General features: G+C 36.7%; 1 protein-coding gene across 2 annotated transcripts in view; it reads right to left on the reverse strand.

The window, feature by feature from the left end:
- NEK7 (NIMA related kinase 7) overlaps nt 1-26,575 on the reverse strand; it is a 73,186-nt gene that overhangs the window by 36,547 nt on the left and 10,064 nt on the right. For both annotated transcript variants that reach the window (XM_063298385.1, XM_063298384.1), the window contains exons 3-5: nt 24,745-24,885; nt 6,663-6,725; nt 4,168-4,278 (exon numbers count right to left, since the gene is read on the reverse strand). In XM_063298385.1, coding sequence (XP_063154455.1) covers nt 4,168-4,278; nt 6,663-6,725; nt 24,745-24,885 — 315 coding nt within the window. The remainder of the gene's footprint in view (nt 1-4,167; nt 4,279-6,662; nt 6,726-24,744; nt 24,886-26,575) is intronic.

The following is a 26,575-nucleotide window of genomic DNA, read 5'->3' on the forward strand; positions in this document are numbered from 1 at the left end:
AATTAATAGGCTTAATTAACATATTGATGAATTCACTAACCACAGGTTAACACTGTGATTTACACAAGAATATGATTATAATCAGAACTGTCTTCACCGAAGAACTAACAAAGAGTTAACAGTTGCTGTTTATTCGTTTAGTTGCTTCCGACTCTTCGTGACTTCATGGACCAGCCCACGCCAGAGCTTCCTGTCGGTCGTCAACACCCCCAGCTCCCCCAGGGACGAGGCCGTCGCCTCTAGAATATCATCCATCCATCTTGCCCTTGGTTGGCCCCTCTTCCTTTTGCCTTCCACTCTCCCTAGCATCAGCATCTTCTCCAGGGTGTCCTGTCTTCTCATTATGTGGCCAAAGTATTTCAGTTTTGCCTTTAATATCGTTCCCTCAAGTGAGCAGTCTGGCTTTATTGCCTGGAGTATGGACTGGTTTGATCTTCTTGCAGTCCAAGGCACTCTCAGAATTTTCCTCCAACACCACAGTTCAAAAGCATCGATCTTCCTTCTCTCAGCCTTCCTTATGGTCCAGCTCTCGCAGCCATATGTTACTACGGGGAACACCATTGCTTTAACTATGCAGACCTTTGTTGTCAGTGTGAGGTCTCTGCTCTTGACTATTTTATCGAGATTTGTCATTGCTCTTCTCCCAAGGATTAAGCGTCTTCTGATTTCCTGACTGCAGTCAGCATCTGCAGTAATCTTCGCACCTAGAAATACAAAGTCTTTCACTGCTTCTACATTTTCTCCCTCTATTTGCCAGTTATCGATCAAGCTGGTTGCCATAATCTTGGTTTTTTTGAGGTTTAGCTGCAAGCCAGCTTTTGCACTTTCTTCTTTCACCTTCATCATAAGGCTCCTCAGCTCCTCTTCGCTTTCAGCCATCAAAGTGGTATCATCTGCATATCTGAGATTGTTAATGTTTCCTCCAGCGATTTTAACTCCAGCCTTGGATTCCTCAAGCCCAGCACGTTGCATGATGTGTTCTGCGTACAAGTTGAATAAGTAGGGTAAGAGTATACAGCCCTGCCGTACTCCTTTCCCAATCTTAAACCAGTCCATTGTTCCGTGGTCTGTTCTTACTGTTGCTACTTGGTTGTTATACAGATTCTTCAGGAGGCAGACAAGATGACTTGGTATCCCCATACCACTAAGAACTTGCCACAATTTGTTATGGTCCACACAGTCAAAGGCTTTAGAATAGACAATAAAACAGAAATAGATGTTTTTCTGAAACTCCCTGGCTTTTTCCATTATCCAGCAGATATTGGCAATTTGGTCCCTAGTTCCTCTGCCTTTTCTAAACCTAGCTTGTACATCTGGCAATTCTTGCTCCATGAATTGCTGAAGTCTACCTTGCAGGATCTTGAGCATTACCTTACTGGCATGTGAAATGAGTGCCACTGTTCGATAGTTTGAACATTCTTTAGTGTTTCCCTTTTTTGGTATGGGGATATAAGTTGATTTTTTCCAGCCTGATGGCCATTCTTGTAAGAGTTAACAGTACTAAAGGTAAACTAGCATTCCCATTCTCGTACTCTCCAAAAATTGGAACTGAAGCCCAACATCTCTGTAATCATCATATTACAGGAAGCTCCTGTACAAAGTAATTTTGTAAATCTAGAAAGCTATACAAAATGATTTTTACTTTATAAAGGATATATCTGTACTTAATTTTTCAAAAGAAACTGCTAACCATCATTAGGTAGCCTCAAAAATATCACTGGAATCAAAATAAAAGAATATTTATTTTAAATATATAAAAAACAAGGGAATCTAACCAAAGCTACTACTTAATGCCTTGTGTCTGCCAAAATAAAATCTATCAGGGAGACAGATTACATTAACATGCATTGCTTATTTAAAAGAGAAAAATGTACCGAAGTATTACTTCTTAAGCAACTGCATGCAGTTTGGTTAATTTACCAACACATCCATCTAATTTACCAAAACATTATCCATTTATGTAGCCTATTTTTAATTAACTTCAATTAAAACTGTCATTTTGGCAAGAAACAATATTCAAAGTAAAAAAAAAATTATTATACTCCCTTCCAAGGAACACGTAAAATAAATTTCTATGTTCAAAGTGTAAGAGCTAAATAAAATCATACTTTATTTTTTTATATTCAACAAACTTGAGATACCTATATATTTAATTGTTAGCTAAACTAGTCTGGAGAACAATTCTATTATGGTGGGAAAAAATTATCTAGGATGAAATGAAGCAAAGAAATTGCATAGCTATGAAATATACACTACATCTTGTAGTTATTTACTTGAATACAAAAATCAGAAAAATGAAATGTTTGGCTTTTGGGGGTGATTTTTTTTATAAAACATATCAATTAGCAAAAACAAGAGTAGACTTCCTTAGAATATAATTTCATGTAAGTTGCCAGTCTGTAAATTCACGAAATGTTTATTTTTAAATTTACTATCTAGTTACTGAAATATTTTATAATCTTGGGAATATGTTTGTGTTGCCATAATTACCTGCTTTTATTGGTAAATTTTACATATTTTTAATATATTAATTCATTGGAAAATCTCCATTAGTGATGTGAAATGGTAGTAAGGTCATAGATCATTCGTGTTCAGTCTACAACTGCCAAGTAATTCCAATTTCTATATCTAACTTTTTGGGGTGAAGATGGATTGCTAGTTTGCAAAACTGGGTCACAATTTGTTTTGCTATGAATAGCAAGCAATGTTTCTCTGAAAACTGTATTTCTCCTTGAGTATGACTATACCCTGAGGAAGACAGAATTTGATTTAGAACCTGATTCTAGAAATTTTTCTGAGTTTTCCTTTCCTGAGAACCAAAATATAAGAACATTTACTGAAAACTTTGAATTTGATGGAAAAATATCAAGACTTAGTTGTTTATAATTTTGTTAATCTGATTATTAAAATCAAAAGCAAACCACTTAAATTAGTTTATTTTTAATTAGATATCTGAATTCAGTGTAATATAAAAATATGAAAAATATGTTAAGGATTGTCATTTACAGCAGAGAAGTGCAAATATGCAAGGACAGTCTATATTGATTCTCTGGTATTAATTTCTTTGGGGATTCACAGAATCCTCATATCTTATACTTATGTACTTTTCCTCTTCAATATAAAATCTCTTAGAGATGTGAATAAAAGCCATATTGGAAGTGTGTGTGTGTGCACATGTACACAAACATAAATAGTATTTATTACTGTCACTGACCAGTAAACAGTACTGAAAGATAAGTACCTCCTTATTTTGTATGTTGTATAAAATATCTATTGCACTGATTTAGAAGGTTTAGCCAAGAAATGTTTCATTTTGCCTACTCATTATCAATAGTCTACTTTTAAATATCACTAAATAACCATGTTCTTTTTGGAGCACAATACATATAAAATAAAACTGCAGAGATTAAAAGTTAGTGTTCTAAACTTAGGATGTTATAGAAACAAGTCAAAAAAGGAAAAATGGGAAGGGGGGAGAAAGAAGATTAATAGAGGTGAAGAGACAAGGGCTTGAGACAGGTTGCTTGCCTAGTACTGATTCCAATTCTGTTTTAGGGAATCCAAAACTAGCTAGAACACTCTACTGACTGCCACGCTGATTCCCAATTCCTCTTTCACCCAGTCCCAAAATACAGAGAGATTGTAGAGATTTACAAAAATCATAGAATTTTTTTAGCAATACCTTCCAAATGGTAGACTGGAGAGTGACTGCTGTAAAGTATCCAAATGTCTTTTGGAGCGCAACACATGCATTCAGATGACACACTGCTCCCAAATATATTCTAGCCATAAATACTGTATATCTGGTGGACCTATTCTTATTCATTACATGTTCAACTTCTAATGAGTTTTCATAATTGAATTCTGGGTAAAACATGAAGGGAAGAATTAATAAGAGAAATCCAATTATTTTCTCTCAATCTATATTTTCTTATAATTGTATAATTTACTAGACATTAAGATATAATCTTTGGCAACTGGTTATATACATAAAAGTCTCAATTCACTAGATAAGATGCACATAGACCTATTATCTGAAACACAACAGCAGCTATTGTTTCTATTTTATTCTATTTTATTTTTAGATTGAATGGATGAAATAAACTCTTTGTAATTAATCAAAATAAATACCTATGTATAATGCCTTCTAATAAGAAAAAGTCATACCTTGATCATCCTAGAAAGGTCTCCAGCATCTGCTAATTCCAGCACTATGTTTAGTTCATTGTCTTCAATAAATGATGCATAATATTTGATTACATTTGGGTGGTTCAATTGCTAGGAAAAGAAACATATTTCAGTCTACAGACCATTCACAGACTCAAGAAGCCAGTAGTAAAAATGGTGACATGTATCTTTTGCCATTTAAATCTCCCCATTTGGGAAGAGGGCTTTTCCTATTGTATAATTAAAAGATTATTTTCATATTCATTCTTTCCACACTCACCAGTTTTAAAAAAAACAAAACACTGAAAGAACCCCTGACTTAAAAATCAGTGTAAACCTTGTTAAGGGAGCCAATTTAAACCAAAATTCAAGTTTTCAGTCATCTAGTCAGTCTTTATTGTATTCTTATAATATAATATATTATAAAATAAAATAACAATGTACTTTATGTTTAAATATATATTATATTTTAAAATATTTATTATAATACAGTAAAATGCATTTTGTTTTTAAAATGTAATAAAATATATTTATTATATTTTATTTACAGAGCCAGTTTGGCATAGTGGTTAAAGGCACTGAGCTAGAAAGCGGGCGACTGAGTTCTAGTCTAGCTTTAGGCATGAAGCCACCAGGTGACCTTGGGCCAGTCACTTTCTCTCAGTCCTAGGAAGAAGGCAAACTGCAGGGATTTCTCCAAGTGGTCATTAGGAATCAAGACTGACTCAAAGGCTCCAAAAAACAACCTCCCCTTTTTTCTTTTACTGTCCTCATAGCCTCACTTTTGGCAATAATAACTCAATGCAGCAGCTAGGTTATTGAGTAGGGTGCTTTACTGCTCTTATACCTGTGCTAAAAGATCTTGCACTGCTTTCCATGTTCAAGATGCTGACCTCTGTACAGAAACTGGAACTATTTGGGATGACGTTACTTCAGATAACTTCACCAGTTACCACATGTATACAATCTTCTTGGAAGGCCTTGCCTGTACAGCAGTATACAAATAACTGCTTAGTAACAATCAGGAGGTAGGCTTTCTCTATGCTGAAACTTGGAAGGATCTACCTTCTGCCAATGCCCAATGCTGGTGTGTTTTAGGGCAATTTTTAAAACTCCCTCTTTTTTCTTCCTGACAGTAGCCAATTCCAATCACTAATTCTAACTAATGCAGTTGTTTTTAATGGAGTGTTATAGCACTGTACATAAAACAGTACAAAAAATAATTTAAAACCTAAAGACATTAGCTTTTCTAGTGTAAAGCACAGATGCTTGATATATCATTTCAAGCTTGCTGCAGAAGAAACTTCTGAGATTTAAAATTATGGAGAGAGATTAATGCATACTACCTTGAGTTCCTTGTCAGAATGAATGTTGTAAATATAATAACTAAAAAACAGTTTACATAACTAACTTACTTTTAAAATCACATGGTATAAACATTTTAAAACAAGCAAGAGATATTATTTCTCTCTAGCAAACACTATCTATTAGACAGATTTTAGAGACATCTTAAAAATAAAGCAAAAATATAATTACCTATTACTTTACAGTATTTGACAACAAAAAATACAGTAATTGGTGCAAGTATAACACAATATATCTAAATATTCTCTCCTTTGTATTCCTCTATCTGCACAGTTTGTGGCTAAGCGTAGTGTAAAAGATTTGGGTATGCACATACATTGTTTTTGTCTTACTGCAAATCACAACTTTTTTCTGCTACATTAGACTTTGATTTTAACCTTGAATCCTAAAGTTTATCCTTTTTGTGAACGTGTTTACGTTCCTTGAACAGTGAGTTTATACCCTTTATCACCACTCATACAACAAACATCTTTCAAAGTAAGGGAAGGCGATAAAGGGAGGTAGCATCTTAAAAATAAAGAACTCTATAACTCGTGGGTGAACATTGATTCCCATTTCAAGTGACTCTTAGACTTTAACTTAAAGGACAGAATATCATCTATTATCACGTGGAGGGTGAGGCCCCCAAAATTGATAACGTGTGTTTAAATTAATTTCTAGATAGAGAGGCATATTAGTCTGTAGCAAAAAAATAACAAAGATTCATATAGGATCTTTGGATTAAAGGGTAGATCAATTTATTGTTGTGTAAAGTTCTTAAATTATAGCTCACTTCATCAAGTACATCTGGTGTATAGTAAGATCAGTAGGCAAGGCCTGTTCAGTCATAGTTTTAAGTAGCTGGAAGACCTGTGGTACCTTTTCATGAATCATTTTCTCTCCTACAGGAAGAAAGTCACTGGGCCAGATTTAGTCTGTTTTGAATTCCACAGACGTATGTGGAACTGACGTAAACATTTTAATTCAAGATGACCTGCTGACTACTCAGTGAAGCTCTAAGCTAATATACCTTGTTACTCATATGAAATGACATGCATAAAATTCCTGTATCTGATAACTCATTGCTTCTTTTATTATCAAAATTGTAATGTTGAAATATATTTAATTCATTCCACAAAAGAAAAAATTACCTTAAGAAGATCTATTTCCTTGATACAATCAGCACGAGCTTTTGCATCCATTAAATCAAATATCTTTTAAAGAAAAGAAAGGGGAAAATTACTAAGCGATAATATATTTACAGGATATGCGTCTTCAACATTTTCTCTTAAACTGAACATGTCCGAGGTAAAAGCAATCCATTACATAAAGAACAAATTCTCAAATGGTGGGCCATGAGATATACTGTACATTACACAAATTAAATTAAAGCCTTATGGAAGCCCAAGGTATAAATCCATGAGACAGCACAAATCTTTGCAGCACTTCAGCATGATTTGCTGTTCCAGCTCTGCCTCCTCCACAGCAGGAGGGGTGAATAATACTGCCCAGCATTTCTGAATGAATGGATCATTCAACCACAGTGATGCAGCAGAAACATGTATTCTTAAAGGAAAATCCTGGAGTCAGTGCTCTATGATCCCTTCCCATTCATGGCAGATGTTCAGAAACTCGTAACTATATTCTACCACAGGAAGTTCTATACGCTGACAGTGTAAACTTTCCAAAATCATTAAGACAAGGGCCTTGAATTTTAATTCAGAAAATGAATGTATCTCAGCTGCATGGCATTCCAGAAACACCGTCAGGTACAAAATTATGAAATGTGACATTCATTTTTTAAAAGCATTTGGAATTATAAGATAGTGACATAATTCTGGAGCTGGGTTTCGATAACCCCTATTTCATGCAAGGAGAAGTTTTAACAGAGGGACTCCCAAGCTTCTATAGGGGCCCCTATAAATAAGGGTCAAAAGCAGAGGCTGTGTGTACAACCTTTGGGGAAAACAAGGGACACCATGCACATGCTAATGATGGCAAGTGGGAAGGGTCAATTCTCATACATCTGTGTAGAGTCATGAGTTTTCTACTTCCTGGGTTTGTTTTTTAAACTACACTAAGACTACTTAGGGCTTACATCACTTTTTATGTGTTTCCACCCAAAATTACAGAAATTATGCTGCCAATTTTCTGCAACTGCTAAGGAGGCTCTGAGGGCAATTCACACACTAAAACTAACCTTTCAGGGTAATGATGCAAATTATGAAAATGCAAAATTTTCATAAATTTTGAAGCAACCAGGAAAAAACTAGAAATGTTGGAGGAAATGCAAAATATGCAGCTCATTTTCAGCATTATTGTAACTTCATTTCGTTCTTAACTGTATTGTATGTAACTTGATTTGTTCATAAAATCAAGTTAGTTGCTTTATAACTTGAAAAAGTATACTTTGCTCAGATAATAATTGTAAACCTACTGTTTGAATTTACTTTGAATATTTTTAATTTTTGCTGTAAATGAACTACAACCTGTTGAGAGAATAATATTATTTCATTTTTCCTATTTTAGGAAAAGCAAGCAGACAGAAATTTAATGTTAAAACAGTAAACAACATCACATTAAAATAAAGAGACATATTTTTAAGAACTACAGGAACCACTAATTGACAGAAGAAATGGCTGGGGGTAAACCAAATCTCAGAATACACATTTTACTACATGAAGCACCCTATAATCATTTTTATTTCTGACTCTACCACTATTTTCTACTCCTTTTGTAAAGCATATCTATATTAAGAAAAACCTCTCTACCCTTTCACTTGTTAATTTGATTTGGTGTGAATATTCCAAACATAGACCAACTTTCTTCTCATCTTAATTACCTCATATATCATTTAAAAAGAAAATATTAGGAAATATTCATAATACCGTTTTTTAATCTGCCAGAAACAAACAAAAAAAGGCCCTGGAGTTTTTTAAAAATCCAAATTATTTCCTTCCCCCCCCATAACTTTAATCAAGAATTCAGAAAGCCAAACTTCCTCATAATTAGCTTCTGCACAGGGCCATCTAATTCATTTTCACTGTTTCACATAAATTACAATAATGAACTAAACGATGTTTACTGGTGTAAGGGTCCGTATCTTCTTTTTTAAAAAAAGTGGTGAAAAGTTTAGCCTTCCCCACACATGATACATTTTCTGGACAAGGATTCCTCTTTAGCCATAAGGAACCAAGGGCAGTATTCTTCCAACTGTTCTCTCCTTCTGACTCCATTCCCAATTCTTCTATCCTCATCAAGTTTACATTTCCTTTCTTCTGATAACTGTTACAAGACCAGCACTACCAAGGGTACACATTCAATCCTTAAAACAAAAGGAAGAAAATAGAAAGAATACAAATCATAGGACAAGAGTGACTGCATGCAGCGCTAAGCAATCATTAACCTTTATTGTAAACTATTTTGAGGTGCTTCAGCACAGGATGGGGTATATATTAAATAAATACATAAGCATGTGTGATAAACATTTCTATCTGCTAACAGATACAATATAAAGAAGTTGCCAGTGCATCTTGGGAGTTCAGACAGTAGGGGGACAATAAGGTTAGACCTACTAACATTGTAACAAGAGCAGTATAGAAAGGTGTGGCCTAAAGATTCTACTAGATCAAACTCACAAAGATATGTGCTGTCTTTTACTGGCATTTTTTGAAAACACCCTTTTCTCAGTGTTAACCATACATCAAAGCTTGCTAGTGCGAATGTTCTTTCAAAAGCTTCCCTTTTAAATGTTTTCAAAGTTTGTTTCGTTTACAGGCACCTGCAGCTTTAAACTACCACATTTTCTCTGTGAATTAGAAAGGAAATATGGAAGTTCTCTATTTTTGTCTTTATTTAACACACAAGACTTCTCATAATTATGGGGATTTTAAGGTAAAATTGTGAAAATTATTATGCAATTGGTGTAACTGATTCTATGTTCTGGTTTCCCCAAAACACAGAAAGGGCACAAAGCCAGTTGAAAAACATACATCCTGATTAAAAAGCACTTATGCTTGTAGAGTATATGCTCAGTGGAGCATCAAGCTCTTATGAGAATGTTTCCTTACACTATGAGATTCTGGTATTATAATACACTCCCGGAGTGCCTGTATGGTGTCTATTGGCCCCAAAAGAGAGACTTGCCTGTAACAGGTGATATAAAAGTCTGGAAGGAAAGTTTGAGCATTATAAGAGTATAACAGTATATGGAGTATATGGAGATTGTCACATCTTCCTGGCTGCACACAGAGAAACTCCCAAGATGATACCTCTTGGAAAACACCAAGCTGTTGGAATTTAGAAGACGAAGATAGATGTATCCTAACTCTTGTTGTAAACCGCCCAGAGTCCCCGCTTTGGGGGGAGATGGGAGATGGCTAAATTTAATAATAATAATTTAATAATAATTTCCAGGAATCCTGAACAAGTTGTATTTCAGAAGTAGTAAATTTCTGATTACTGAAAAGGTATAAGGATGACACAGGACTCATAATCAACTTTCAATATTTAACTTCCTCCTTTGTTCCCTCCAACAGACTAATGCATCTAATAGAGAAAGCATTACAAATATATATTTTAAGTCATTCTGTTAAAAAAAAATAACAACAGGAATACAACCCTGAGTTTTCATACCTTCATACATTATAAATGTGATGATGGTAGAAAGCACCGCCTCTAATCTGGAAGTTATGACTCAGGAAGGAGACTGAGTAACAGCGGTACAATGGTAGGATATGTCAGTCAAATGGAATGTTAAGATTAAAGCTTGAACAAATGGAAGGGGGGAAGTATTTTTTTTTTAATGAGTATTATAAAACAAGCTAATGTGGATGAAAACACAGAAGCACTGATTTACAATTTCAGGTTTATAAGTGAGCAAATACCTGCAGTTACTTCAGGCCTCAGGACAAGAATGCAGAACACAGTCTTACTTAGAACACTGTGGCATTAAAATCCCAAGATTTGGCACATGTAGTCAGGTTCCAAAGATCTGACTGCCTCTGAGAAGACCAAATGGGCACATTCCGCTATTATTTGCCAAGAATAAATCTCTAAGTTGTTGAGCTATGCTCCACCTTTGGCACTTCACATCTGATTTTGGCTTTTTCAAATGTATTTGTACACAATTATCTCTCTAGCTTCATAACCCATTCCTTAAAAAATGGGGAGATGAGTCAGACTACTTCAAATAAACTCAGTGAAGACTGAATGGGAGAAAGAATACAAGAGCAGCTTCCAACAGCTCTTCGAAATTGAAATTTTATTTTCTCTGGTAGACAATTTTTGAACAGTGCCAATGATAAACTAAGTAATAGAATGTCTGAAGTTCATGACAACTCTCAGTAGCTTATGGCAGAAAAATGGCATTGGTGAGATATAGAACTGCTCCCTTCTAAGCTACGGTCTTGATCTGGACTGAGTTACTCTCATCCTACATTTTGTTAAGAAAACAGAAGTAGCAAGCCCTGATTCATTTTGAACATGATGTATTGACCTAAAATCCAGAAATCAGTTAGGCACATGAGATCCTTATAAAGGAAAGAAAACCAAATAAGTAATTAACAGTCATAATCCAAAGACTCAAAGAAAGTGAGTAAGAAACAGTAATCTGCTTTGCAATATCAAATGATGTTTAATATGTTATTCTTTAATTATATCAAGCTTTAAAGTAAAACAGGAAATAATGACATTTTAATTATCATGTATTAATGAATACATGGTTTTTAAGAGAACTTGCATTTACTCCAGGAGCATTCTTCTCCCTTTCAAAATTGTAATGCAATATAAACTGAACAAATTATTTTACATGGTTAAATGGTTTACCATGGTTTACATGGTTTTACACCTAAATCTTATATGGTACAAATTATACATCATGGATTTTTTAAATGCATTATAGAAAAAAACTTTAAAAAGTAATTTTTCTTTGCAAAGTACAACAATATTAATTTCACCTTCCCAACCTAAAAGCCATAGCTCAGTTCAAAAGTCAGTTCATAAAAGGTGAATTACTAAAAAGGCAAAAATATCTTGGGGAGTACCCATGATAAACCCCAATATGATTCTATGAAGCAGTAGTGATAATTCTTTTACTTAGATATAATCTAATGCAGAATATTAGATTGTATCTAGATATCTATCTGGGTTATCATTACTGAGTGATGTTTCCATCAGACTGATGAACACCGGGTTCTTGTCAGCCTGTTACAGTTCTTTCGCTAGAAGAGATTATTGTAAACCTGTTGATCAGCAGGTATGGAAGCCTCTTAATGTATTTATTTATTTTACAATAGTTCTTTGACTATCCTAGGTTTCCATAGTGGTGAAAAAGAGGCATGCTAAGGACACACTGGTCTAACTAACAGAATCTGTGAACTGCTTCCATGTATGCAATTCTCTTTCCACTTGCAAAGAAACAGCAAGATGTATGCCCTGTTGCATACAAATTTGCTATTTATGTACAAGCTGTATTATGACTCCTATCAATTAGGATAGCTCCTACATCATACCCCTAGTGCCTATAATCTACGGGGGTAAGCAACAGAGGAAGAGACAAAAGACAAATGGAAAAGCCAAAGAGAACAGAGGCAGAACTGCTTGTTCTTGGGATGACAGTCAGCAAATTGGAGTGTGAGAATAGAGAGGGAGGCTCTGGCCCAAGTGAGTGAGAGCCAGCTGGAGACTGATGGGGGATGGATGAATGACTGGATTCGGGAGGATTAGCTGTGGTATTGGTAGAGTTGGGATAATCAGACTTGTTTTAGCTGTCGCTGAATCTTGGCTGGGTGTTGTATCTGGCACTGGGTGATTATGAAGGAGGCTAGATAGGTACAAGAGGCAGAAATTGAGAAGAAGATAATGGAAACAATGGGAAGGGAGAAATACGGTAGGAGGTGGGGGGTAAGCCATTCCAAGGTAAGAAAGGCTGGAAATTTGGCACTATTCTATACTTCAGGTCCCACTATTTTATTTCATGAACCAGGTATCCAGAACACTGAGTGCCCTAGGCTCATATTAATGCTTCTGATCACCTGTCTCTTTATAATAAGCCTAATCTCATCCATAATGAAGTTAGCAGACTTGGTGTGTATCACCAAAACCTGGCTAGGTAATGAGGAAGTACTCTTCACTGAGATCTGTTTGGCTAGGTTTTGAGCAGTGTACCAAGAAGCCTGAGCCGCAGCCTGGCAAGCAGCCCCAGAGCCACACGGTTCTGGGGCTGCTCACAGCACCGTAAGGCAGGGTGCAGGGCAGCCAAAAGGGCAGAGATGGGGGGGAATAGGCAGTTGGGAGGAGTTGAAGGGAAGGCAGTCCCTTACCTTGGAAGAATCGAGGCTCAGGGCTGGGAGGACCAAGCCCAGAATGGCTTGGATTAGGGTGGGTCCTTGGCTAATAACCGGTGGAATTCAGTTAACAACGGCAATGGGGAGTGCCAGGGTTGCCGTTGCTAAGCGATGCCATCACACAATGTCATACTTTACTACTGCATCACTTACTGATAGAAATTCCTGTCCCAATTACCGTTGTAACTCGAGGATTACCTATAACTAATAAATGTAAAAACAGAATTCCTGTATAAATATATATGACCATCTCATTAAAAAAAATGTTCTATTTATATCTTGATGGGACCCTGGAAGGACCCAGGTAATTTGTACGGTAAGCTTTAATACTAAAAGCTGAGAATCACTACCCTACTGAAAGATTAGCAGCAGGGCAAGAACAACTTTGGGAAGATGAGGTTTAAATCTTATCTTCTTGGCAATTTCACCTGCCTCTTTAGCTACCTGCTCAAAACAGCAGAATTCTCAGAAAATGATGGGGTTGCCTTTTCTTTGCAGCAGGCATGGGAGTTTTATGCCTCAGCTGAGCAGCCTGGGGTGTGGAAAAGATTTGAAACTTCTCCTGAGGATCTATTTCCTAGTTCCTTCTCTAGAGGTTGCAGAACGACTATATTCAGCTGTCACATCAATTATGACTTTAGGCTATCGCTCTGGCCTCCAGACTTGCCCTCTTCATCGTTCCAGGTCACTTCTGCCTTTTCCAGCAGCTTCAACAGCTTATGGGATTCCAGCTTTGTGAACCTGAGAGATCTTACTTCTGCAGCTGAGGGACCTTTCACACAAAGTTGGAGAAGCTCCTTCATCCTTTAGGATATCTAATACAAAACAGCCCACAAGCAAGCATGGGTAGAAGCTTATCTAAGAACCAAAAAGAGCTGTTTAAAAGCAGTCAGATGCACAAATGAATGTTTCTCCTGTTGTTTCTCCAAGCAGCTGGAGTGGGGGGGGGGAGATATTATCTTTGGCAAGACCACAAATCATTTTTGATCCTAATTAGTCTCCTCCAGGCCACCATGGCTTTATTTGTGATAAGAAATAGACATATTAAATTACTCTCATGTGCTAAAATGCAATTTGTTTTGCCTCCAAAGCCCACACACACACAACATACTTCAGGTGAAGAATCTATCATTTGTTAGTTGCTGGGATATTAGGATTTTGGTCAGAGTTAGTAGACTATGTTTTAAGAATGTAAGCCAGTGATGACTAATATAGATACATTGTGTCTTATGCATTAAGAGATGCTAATAAAAGCTGAGAAGCAGAAGAATGTTATTTTAAAAAAAAACTAAACTGAAGCTATATTCAAGTGTTGCCTCCCTCATACTATTTTCAGTATTTCTGACTGATCAGATTTAAAGTTTATTTATTTATTTATCATATTTTTATCACCGCCGATCTCCCTCATATGGGAGACTCTGGGCGGTTCACAATAAAACAGTTTAAAATTAATAAAATCATAATAATATAATTAATCTACAAATACCTATATCAATAAATAAATGTAAAATGTAATGAGATCCAAGTAATGGGAGATCTAATACCACCCAGAGGGGAGCAAGATCGGCCTCGGCAGGACTAAGGAGCCAACCAACCCCAAGCGTGGCTCTTCCTCTCCCCACTCCAGGCACGGTGACAAAGCCAGGTCTTCAATTGTTTCCTGAAGTCCCAAAGAGACCAAAGTTGGGATGGACATGGTGTAAGAAAGAATTGAATACACTCTAACAGCAGGGGATGGAATAATAAAACTAAAATGACCGTACTTGAAGTGTGGAAATTAAAGGACTTTTAAGCAGGATATTTTTTTCAGGTTTGTCCAAGCAACACACAGCAGTTTGGACTGATTAAATTGATTGCCTTGGGAGAATTCCAAAGGCTATATTACTATTTAAGAGAAGTTGGTTGATTTATTGTAGAAGATCCCATTAAACATTATTAATAAGACTGCATTCCTGCTTCCCTCCACAGATTCTAATTATCCCAACCTACCAACTGCCAAATGCATCCAATTTCCTTGGCTCTTTATCAGCTAGAAAGGAGTCTGAAATACTCTTAATTGGGTTAATTTGGACAACCTTAAAATAGGTATCATCCTTTGTTACAATTTTCTGCATCAATTTAACAGCCAAACTTAAAACTCCCTTAAAACCACGAAAGGAGGCAAGGAATGGAGAGCTTTTAAAAATCAACACAATTTGTTGTAAGAATGTAAAGTGATGACTGAATATTTACTTCATTATTTCTCCAGTGTAAAACATAACTGTTTCTAGATCCATAAAAAATTAATGCCAATGAGCATTAGGTAATGTATCTATAGAGACTTGTGAAAAATAGAAACCTAATCTTATTATATCCTTTAAATGATATAAACCCACTTTTCTGACTTTAAAAAGAATCAAAATATGATGGAGGATCCAGATTTTTTTCAGATCTCTCATTGTTTTTTTGTATTATTATTGATTGAGGAAAACTATTTTAGTATATGGTTTGTATAGAAAAAAACAGTTAATGAGGTAGAGGAAACGAAAATTTAGAAAAGAGAGAAATTTGTGCTGAGGCATGGCTTAGAGTGAAATACTTTTTCAGTGAAAAGTTGAGAGTGGGTGTATTTTGGGTTCTATGGAAATCTTGTCATGATGGATGAGAAGCAGATATCCACCTCAATAAGATGCATAAAGGAACAAGTATATAGCTTAAAGAATGTGGGATTTTTGAGTTACTAGACTGTATGTTTGCCTTAGAGTCTAATCATCTGTAGGATATAAGCTTTAACTAGATCTAAACCTAGCCCAATAATGTATATAATTTCAATATAGGGCATAGCTTTTGTTTACTTATTACGCTGAGTGTTACAGATACAGTAGAAAAATTAAAAATAATTACAAAGAAGTATTACTACTCATATGCAGTTACTGGGATGGGAAGGATAGCCTTCAACACCCAGTCTTTCAGTAATGGTCCAGTACAAGGACAAACTTTGAATAAGACAAAAGCCTAAACTGAGTGGCTGTGATCTCTTTCTTTTTTAATTACAAGCTGTACTGCCCCACTTTCCAGTTTAATATTAAGTAGTTGAAAATAATTAAAACAAAAAATTAATAATCACATTTAATCAATTAATCAATTCATAATTTAAAAATGCACTAGGGTTACACTATTTGAGATGCAAAAATCCAGACAACCACTAGACTGCAGTGAAGAGAGTTTTCTGTATATCTTTATTGCCATCTAGTGGTCACCTAGATTTTTACAACCCAGATATGGTAGCCCTACTTTCAGATGAACTGCATGTTAATGTTTCCTCCTACAGATTAAGGTTGCTATTGTATCTAATGTCATGTTCACTGTCCATACCCTGGGTTGAGGGAATGGAATATGTTTGGGTTTTCTCAAATGCTCAAGGTTGCTTTCCCAGGAATGGTGAAGACAGTTACTGGCACCTGGGTGGGGGGGGTTAGAACGGCTGGGTGGGGGGAGGTCTTACGTTTTGAGCCGAGGGTTCTTAATTTGTATTTGGCGCGCTTTTGCTCATTCTCAGCTTTCTCTGTACTTGCATACTAATCCTTCAATAAACCAGATTTCATAGAGTCCACTTGTGAGCCTGGTTTTGTTAGGTTAGGCAACCATTACATCTAATCATTTTGGCCGGGTGCAAAGGTTGAATTTAACTGCCCCCTTTTTGAACGTTAATTATTGCACCTGGGGGGAGGAACCTGCCCGGACTTGTTTCAGTTCCTCTTTTCTTTTTGTGCAGGCATGTAGTAAGCCAGGCTGCTCTCATTGAGAACCAAGTCCTTTAAATATGTTTTTGCTTTCGTTTTGCTTTCTGTAAATAAAATTATTTTTATAGAAATGCCTGGTGTGTGTGACTTTTCTGATCTCTCCTGGGCTAAAGGCTTTCCCAGCAATCTGCCAACAGGTTATGGGCCCAGTAAACAGCTCAGTAAACCCAGAGAGAAAAGAGAGATCAGCTCCACACCTCATGCACAATTTAAAGGCAGGTAGCAAAGACCTGTGAAGATTTTCTTTGGAGCCACCTGGAGATTTTCCAGTAACTGCCGGTCTACAGGACAAAGAAGCCAGCTGAGGTGACTTGCAAAAGAAGGAAGAAGCCATGGCTACCTCCCAGCCCTCAGCGATGCCTCTGGAGCGCCTATCAGAGACCAACTATTTGAATATGGCCCTGAAGATGGAGATGTATCTTCGCAGAGAGAATCTTTGGCTGCCAATTGGTGAGCAAAACCCCCCAAATCCCAGTGCTGAATGGCTGAGACAGGATGAGCGGGCTAGAGCCACCATTATCTTGGGAGTTGAGGACAATCAGCTAGTCCACGTGCGAGGCATGCAGTCTGCAAAGCAACTTTGGGACACTTTGAGAGACTTATATGTAAAGGCAACAGCAGGGAGTAAAATTACCCTGATGAAAAAGCTGTACAAAGCCTACCTTGCAGAAGGAGATAGCCTTCCTGAGCACCTGCATTATATTCAGCAGCTGTTTGTTGAGTTGCAAGAGAGAGGAATGGAATTTACACCTCTCACAAAATCATATATCCTCCTGTCCTCACTAAATGCAAGGTGGGACACACTGATTTGTACCCTGGAGGCTATGCCTGAAGCAGACCTCACCCCATCGTATGTTACACAGCGCTTACTCCCTGAATGGGAGAAGAGAGAGGAAAGATCCCCCTTCATCTCTTCTGGAAAGCTGCAGTACCAGAAAACAAGGGAAAAGAAGGGAAAGGAAGCTGAGGCCACAGCACTAAGCCAGCGATGCTTTACTTGTGGTTCAGCTGGACATTTGCAGAAAGACTGTGCCTTGAGACCCAAGACTAGAAAGACAGAAAAGAAGAGCACAAGGGCAACACAGAAGAAGGCTCTTCAGACAACCCAAATTGCACAGGTTGCTGAGAAGGGTAATTCTGATGTATGGGTGTTAGATTCTGGGGCCAATTGTCATTTATGTAATTGTAAAAGCTCTTTTGTGTCACTGTCTAAAACTGAAAGACAAAGTGTATCTTTGGCTGATGGGTCTGTGACCAAAATTATGGGACAAGGTGACTTGTATTTATCCTGCTTAGGAGAAACTGTAAAAGGTGTGTTGTATGTGCCAAATTTACAATCAAACCTTTTATCTGTGGCACAATTGGCTGCAACAGGGTATATCATAACATTTAAGAAAAATGGTTGTGAGATACGAAAAAATGGGAAATTGTGTGCTACTGGTATGTTAAAAGACTCCTTGTACATTGTGCAAAATGCAAGGAAACCAAGCTGCAAGGCTGCAGTTGGCAACATGCCATATCATGACCAATGTGTACACGTGATGCACTGGAGATTTGGTCATGCTAATTTCAAGTATATAGCACAAATGCCACAGCTGTGTGCTGACCTAAAGATAAAACCCTGTGATAAATACTTAGACTGTGTAGTTTGCAAAGAATGCAAAACACTAAAAGCTCCTGTGAGTAAGCACAGTGACAGAGTTACAACTAGATCTTTGGAAATTGTACACTCTGACATTATTGGTCCTTTTGCTCCAAGTCTTGGACAAGCAAGGTATGCAATGACCATCATTGATGATTTCTCAAGATACACATTTATCTACATCTTAAAACATAAAGATGAGGCATTTGAGAAATTTAAAAGTTTTGTGACATGGGCAAATGGAAAATTCCCTAGACCTGTATCTGCACTCCAATGTGATAGAGGAGAAGAATACCTTTCTCACAAATTCAGAAGGTTCCTAGTGGAAAAGGGGATAGAACAAATTCTTTCTAACCCTTACACCCCTCAGCAAAATGGTGTTGCTGAAAGAAAGGGCAGAACCTTGCAAAATGCGATGGAATGCATGCTAAAAGATTCGTATTTATCTTTTAAGTATTGGGGAGAGGCCATATCTACTGCTTGTTATGTACAAAACAGATTGTATAACTCTGTGATTCAGGACACTCCATTCCATTTGTTTTATGGTGTGAAACCAAAGGTAAACCATCTTAGAGTGTTTGGTAGCACTGCATGGGTTCACATTCCAAAACAGCAGAGAAGGAAAGAAGGCCCCACAACAAAGAAAGCCATCTTTGTTGGCTATGAACAAAGCCAAAGGAGCTACAGGTTCATAATGGGAGAGAAATTAATAATTAGCAAAAGCGCTTCTTTTGCTGAACAAAACTGGGGGAGATTAAATTCTAGCTCTCCAGTTGATCTGACCACCACAAGAGAACAGCAAGGACTTGCTGATGGTGATCTTTTGCCTGATGAGGACATTAAACCAGAAAAGCAAACTGAAGATCTGTCTGATGAGACAGATGCTTCTCAGGAAAGTGATAGGAGTCAAAATTTAAGCCCTGTATTACCTCGCAGATCTCAGAGGAGTAATAAAGGCATTCCTCCATCACGTTTTCAGGCTGAAACAGTAAAGGCTTTTCACATATTCACAGAATCTGAGTCTTTAGAACAAGTGAATGCTTTACCACCTGAGATTGCACAAAATTGGCATTCTGCCATGCAACAGGAATTAGCATCCTTGAAAGAAAATAAAACATGGAAACTGGTAAATCTACCTCCCAATGAACGCTGTCTGGGTTGTAGGTGGGTTTTCAAACTGAAAAGGGATGCTGATGGCAAAATCCAAAAATATAAAGCAAGGTTGGTTGCAAAAGGGTTCACTCAAAGGAAAGATTTAGACTTTGACAAGACTTTTGCACCCGTTACTAAAGGTGAATCAATTAGATTACTGTTAAAAGTTGCTGCACTGAAAGGAATGTCAGTTCACCACTATGACATTCAAACTGCATGTCTCTATTGTGATTTAGACCACAAATTATACATGCAGCAACCCCCTGGCTATGAAAAAGGGGAGAATCTAGTCTGTGAACTGCAGAAGTCAATCTATGGGTTAAAACAAGCTGCTAGATCCTGGAACCAAAAAGTAGATGAAAAACTGCAGAATTTTGGTTTTGAAAAAGGAAAAGCAGATCCATGTGTATATATGAAGAAAGACAAACAAGGCTGTATGTATCTGTGCATTTATGTTGATGATTTGCTGCTGTTCACATCAACAGAAAAACAAAGGCTTGATTTTGAAGCCTGCATGAAAAGCCATTTCATATTAAAAAGCCTTGGAGTTGTGACAAATTACCTAGGTTTGGAAGTACACAGGGAGAAGGATGGTAGCTTTCTGTTAAACCAATGTAGTAAAATTCAAAAGCTCCTAGAAGATTTTAATATGCAAGACTGTAAACCAGTCTCTACTCTGATGATAATAGATTTTCAGAAAGATATAGGAGAAACTCAGTTAACTAAGGCAGAGAAATATAGATCTGCAATTGGAAGTTTACTGTACATTGCAAATCATTCTCGCCCAGATATCTCAAATTCTGTGGCCATTTTAAGTAGACAGGTAGAGAAGCCTACATCTACTGGAAAAGCAGCACTGAAGAGGTTAATGAGGTATTTGCAAGGAACAAAGAATTATTGCCTGAAGCTAAATGCCTCTGGAACTGAGAAATTGCAGGCTTTTGCCGATTCTGACTGGGGAGCAGATGTCAGTGACAAAAAATCCACTTCTGGGATTTTAATTCAATTTGCTGGATCTAGCTTAGGTTGGCATTCTAGAAAACAAACACTTGTTGCTCTTTCCACTGCAGAAGCAGAGTTTTATTCTCTAACACAAACCTGTAATGAGGTTACATGGTTTAAACATTTGTTAAAAGATATAGGCATGGAAATGAACCAGCCTATAACTGTTTATGAGGATAATCAAGCTTGCATTGCTATGGCAAAATCTGAAGCCTGCAGAAATAGAACAAAACATATCGATATTAGATATCAATATATCAAAGATATGATAAGCAAAGGAGAAATAATGTTAAAATATTGTGAATCAAAAGACATGATTGCTGGTATTTTAACCAAACCTCTTCCTGTACCAAGACACAAAGAGTTGATAAAGCAAATTGGTTTGCATCTTAATCTGTAGTATAAAAAGGGGAGTGTTAATGTTTCCTCCTACAGATTAAGGTTGCTATTGTATCTAATCATTTTGGCCGGGTGCAGAGGTTGAATTCAATCTGCCAACACTGCAACTGAGGTCTCCCATGATTTGAAACAATATTCTTTTCCTTATCATGAAGAAGTTTCAAGCTTTTAATTAGTGGTTGCTATTAATTTATTTAACTTGGGCTTCCACAATTTAATAGCTTCAAGACTGCTGTTATATTGGGGATTATATTGGGAATTTATAGGATAAATTATAATTCCCAGTTATATTGGGAATTTTAGAAATTACAGTCCCAGCATAGCTAGAGGCAACCTACCATTTAAATGTGTTTACCTAGGCAGCTTTGACCGTCTTAAGAAAAGGTAACCAGAGTATATAATAATTCAAAATAAGCAATTCAAAACAAGCAAAATAAAACTATATACAATGAAACCAGGTGTTTTCCTGTCAACATACCTTTCATGTATGCTTTACCATGCAAGGCTGTTAGAAGCCAAGCTCCAGAGAAAATGCTGCTGGAGCTTCTGAATTAGCTTCACATTTTTTAAAATGAAAACACACACACACACACACACATATATACACACACATACACACACACATATATACATACATACATATATATACATACACCAAATATGAAGCAAATCAGGTGCTCATTTCAGCAACACATACTCATAACAACATTCAGGTCTTAGATATTTCTAGATTTTAGGACCTGCACAAAATAACAGACAGCATTAGCCTCCAAACCAGCCTAATGCACTGAATTGAAGAGCATAACAACTGGCAATCTCTCGATAAAATAAAAAAGTGGGGATGAGCAAATGAGGACAATAGGACAAAGACAAGATAAACAAGATATTTAGAAGCTTCACAGTGCAAAAAAGCACAGCAGTATTTTAGGGAATGAAAGATGACTCCTTGGTATTTACATATGAGGTATAAACGAGCCAAACAATGAAGCAACATATTGTGAACTGTACTTAGAAGTAGTTCGAAAGAGGCTAAGATGCAGAGTCATCTTGGTTTTCAAATCCAGAATTTATTTCTCTTAATCCAATGAGCAAATTTAAGCCTCAGCTTTTGAAGTTATATAATATAAATCAGTTAATCTATAAGGGTACTTCTTTTGGAAACCCTGCCTAGAAGCAATTATAATACTTCTGTAAAGTCACAGGAATTTGATCTCACAGAGCAATGGCCTTTTTATTAGAATGTACAGGTTACAATCCAATCTTTGAAAATGTAAATACTGGCAACTTAAAACTGAATATTATTAATTAAGTTTTACTAAGGAATGTGGCACAATCTAATGGGAATGTAAAGAGTTCTAGCAAAAGCTCTTGGAATTGCTAGAAATACATAAACAATAAAGTGGTTGCCAAACATTAAAATGAAATTGCCAGACATAACTTTATGAAACGATAATTATCTTTCTTAAGATCAACATAATCCTCAAGAGGCAATTCACTGACAACATACAATAAATAATTAATCTTGCTCCAAGATAAAAGCAACCCTTTGTTTGCACCTTCTGACAAAAATGTGGAAGTAAAAGGGGAAAAGCACTAAACTACTTAGGATGTAAAATACAATGGAGTTTCTGGCAAAGTTCCTGGGTAGACCAAGCATACTAAAAACTGCTGCAGTGCACAGAGAGCAGTACATCTTAAACTTTTTTTTGTTGCTGTTACTGGGCAATTCACAATTCTGCTAAGTTCTTAAGTTTAAAAATAGTTTTGTAAACATACAGCATCGGGTTTATTTTAGCAGTTCTCTTTTTGACTCATTTATGTGGTGATTTAACTCTACTATACCCTACTTTCTCTTCTTCATCCCTTTTCTCTTATACCTCAATAAAAGAGTTCACTTAGGTTGGGGAGGGGAGGGGAGGGAAGACACTTTGAAACATGGCCCATCCAAAATTCAATAGAAGAGAATATATGTAACTCAGGGTTGAACTGTGGAGCCCTTGGTGCTCTTTGAGCTTGGTTGTTTGCCTGCAATGTTTCATTACCCAACTATGTAACATTATCAGTGCTAGTGAGTGTGGGGTTGGCCTTCTGTTTAATAAATAAGTAAAGATTAACACCAGACAAACAATCAAGTAGAAAACAATAACCTAATCAAGGATCTACCAAGGAGAAAACCATACCCCCACCAACACTAGCAGGACAAGCTACTGTATATAAACAGGGAGCAAACTCCACACTCAGTAGCACAAATGATGTTACCAAGTCAGGTAATGAAACATCTGCAAGCAAACAACCAAGCTCAGAGAGCACCAAGGATTCCACTATCCAAGTAATGCTCTATTGATCTACAGATGTCCTGATGAGAAGTGGGCTAACAATTCAATTTAAGAAGTGAATAATCTTTGTTAAATAAACTAGTCCAGTAAAACATTGAGATTAAACTATAAAACCATCCCATTCAAATCCTGTTATGATCTGCCCCAGTAGGACCCGACAGGTAACAGGATAGATTAGCCTGATTACAGGATGGCAGCAAGACTGGGCAATGACTCATTAAGACAAATATGGGTAGGGATTTTCCATTGTCAGGAACATATTTTGAAAGTTAATCACCACACTATAGCACATGGGACTTGGAAAAAATTAATACAAAGAAAATGAAGCAACACTGACAATACTTCGTAACTATTAAGTAGAAAGGGAGGAAAAAACAACCTAAAAGTTGGGGTGGGGAGGTGGGGAGGAAATGTAAGTTGACACAGACATAATACACACTAGAGATCATTGTGCTTTTGTTCTCTCTCTCTCTCTCAACATACATACACAGGCAATCTTCTTATCAAGAGTGCCCACTTCCTGACACATTTATCTACATATTTGGCAATATAAGAACCTGTTCTAACAATCTTAGGCTTGGTTCTCTACAAATCTTGCCTAATTTGCTTTAGTCTGCAACTGCAAATATATTGGAGCAAATTATATTGACACCTATGCCTTAGGACCAGAAAACATAATGGTTATCAGCAGTACTGGTGAAGGGTCAGTTTCTTACTTTAGTCCACAACCTGTAAGATGGTTGAACTCTTAAGATTCTTTTCTATCTATTTCCCCAGCAATAGATAGTAGTACTATTTAGTGCGAGACATTATCTGCTAGAAACGGACCTAAAAACAATACAGAAATTGCTATCCAAGGAATAAATGGTAAACAGATGTACAGCCTTTTCTTAGATAGGATTTTCCAATCAACGTTAGAGAGGGTAAAACAAGTTTACTAGACAGCTACAATCCTACAATGAACACAGGAATAATAAAATGTATTCATTGTGGATAGAATTTCCCACAATGGTTGTACATCATGTTGAGTTGAAATAAAATTTCTAGGGCTCTGTAATGCTTTCGGATTCTTGCTTTGATTAAGCAGGAGCACAGACATAGCACCCTTATTTAACTTCTTAAAGCAGCTGCATCTTTTCTTGTGTGGCAACTGCACAGAGCAGCCACATGATTCCTGGAAAAAAGACAGGCTACATTTTCACTATCACATGCTTCGCACCCCATTTTCCTTTTTTCCCCCCAAAGCACAGCACAGTTTTAGTAAATTCCATTATAAAATGTTATGAATGTTATGTTCAACATATTTATTGCTGAGAATCCACCTGCTTCCTAAAAATGGAAGGCCTTTGCTGATAATCATTTTATATAATCACTATTCTTTTTACAACATTGTATTTCAGCAACTTGGCATTATTTACTTATTTATGAAGCATTTGTAGTTCTTCAACCAGAACTGACTCTAAGGGGTGAGATTTGGAAGGAACAATTAAATAAATACATGAAATAACAGTTAAGCAGCCATCTCAGAACTGACATGGATATTTTTCACTTCCTCCTACCTGACAGATGCTTACCTGCACTTTTTTTAAAGCTACTGGCACACCATCCAACAAGCACGTTGCTCTGTACACTTCACTAAACTGTCCACGACCAATCTTCTTTTCTATCCGAAAGTTGGCTAGAGTATTGTAGCCCATGTCAGGTCGTAAGGCTTTCTGCAGTCCAAGATACAAAAACAAACAATTAAATAAACTTTCTTTTCTCTCTCCCAACAGAGCCAGCTGTTCAGACTATTAGCTCCAGTAACACAAATGTGGGAGGAGATATTCAGGGAAAGGTAAACTTGTGGGTGTGAACAGGAACAAGGAAATACTCTTTATTGCCAGCTATACCGAAGTGGGTGCTTGAAAAACACTAAGCATGTGTTCTCAATTTGAAATGCTCATTTGAGAAATGGGAATATTATCCAAACTTGAGAGTCTGCATATATCTAATTTTAAAAAATGAATTCTAAGTGTCTACAACTCCTCTGTCTTCCCCAAACTGACGAACGTGTCTGTATTAACAACGGAAAGTTTGATAGTTTCAGCATACTTCCAGGTTCAGTTTAAGCTACTAGCTTTGGCCTTTGAAATCCTAAAAGCCAAGGATTATGGTTTTGAATAGACGCGGAGAAAGGGAGATACAAGTTCCCACTCAATCGTGGAATTCACTGGGTAACCTAAGGTCAGTCACTTTCTCAGCCCAGCTATGCCACGAGGTTTCTCAAGTATCTGATAAGAATGTAGGATTTGTCCAAGTACAACAGGCTGCCATATGAAGCAGTAAGTTCTCCTTCATTGGGGGTCTTCAAACTGAGGCTGGCAATCACTTGTTTCAAAAACTGCTCTAGTGGCTTCTGCACCAAGCAAAATGCCTCTAAAATCCTTTCCAACTCTGATTCAATGAAAACAAACCTTCAAGAGCTACAGATTACACTTCTATCAAGAAAGGACACCATGGAAGGAAAAGGTGCCTCTTAATCTTTTCAGTTACCATTCCTTGCTATTTGCCATGTTGGATGGGCTTGGTGGAATGTCTGAATGTACGAGACTTGTGCCTGGCTTGGAATATTCCTTCTAAATATTTCCATCCAATGAAGGCTCCACAAATTCTTTGCCTTAAGTATGGTACTATGTGACTAAATATATATACATGCTTGTGCAAATTGAGAGGAACACATATACGTTGGTCTATCAGTCAGTTTAATATTGTTCATATAGGTTCTACATTTAGAAGATATCTCCTAGAGAGAAAACAAGGCTTTCTATGATCTACAGCAGATGAAGCAGAAAACATGAAGGAGAAATGGAACCCAACATGGCATTTAGTTACTCCAGAGAATAACTAAAATTTTAGCTCAGTATTGATGTAAATACATGGAGAAATTTGTACTGAACCAGAATCAGGACCTGTGTGAAAACATTATGAAGAGATCAAAATTAAGTAACCACTACTGTGTTGCTTTAAACGAATCAAGAAGCTGAGCACAGTATTAGAATCTAGTTTTCCTCCACTTCCCTTCTTGATGTTCTTTTAACATTTCCTTTTTAAACAGATTCACACTCCACTTGATTAATATACAGCTGACATTTTAAATGTACAGGGCAAGACAATCAGTAAGATAATACTCCAGACTGTACTCTGTTCTGTTATCCTGTATGTCTGTAAATTAAAGTTTTGTACATTTCTCCACTAAATACAACAGTCCAAATTAAAATAACAAGAACAAAATAAAGATCTGAAGAACAACAGCAACAACAATTTTCTCATTTTCAGACCTGATACCTGAATTTCCAAAAAAGAAGAAATAATAAAAAATGATTTGGGAACACAAATACTCTTCTTAAAATTTCAGTGGCTACT

This window comes from Candoia aspera, chromosome 3 (assembly GCF_035149785.1).
Source record: "Candoia aspera isolate rCanAsp1 chromosome 3, rCanAsp1.hap2, whole genome shotgun sequence".
Classification (NCBI taxonomy): Eukaryota; Metazoa; Chordata; class Lepidosauria; order Squamata; family Boidae; genus Candoia; species Candoia aspera.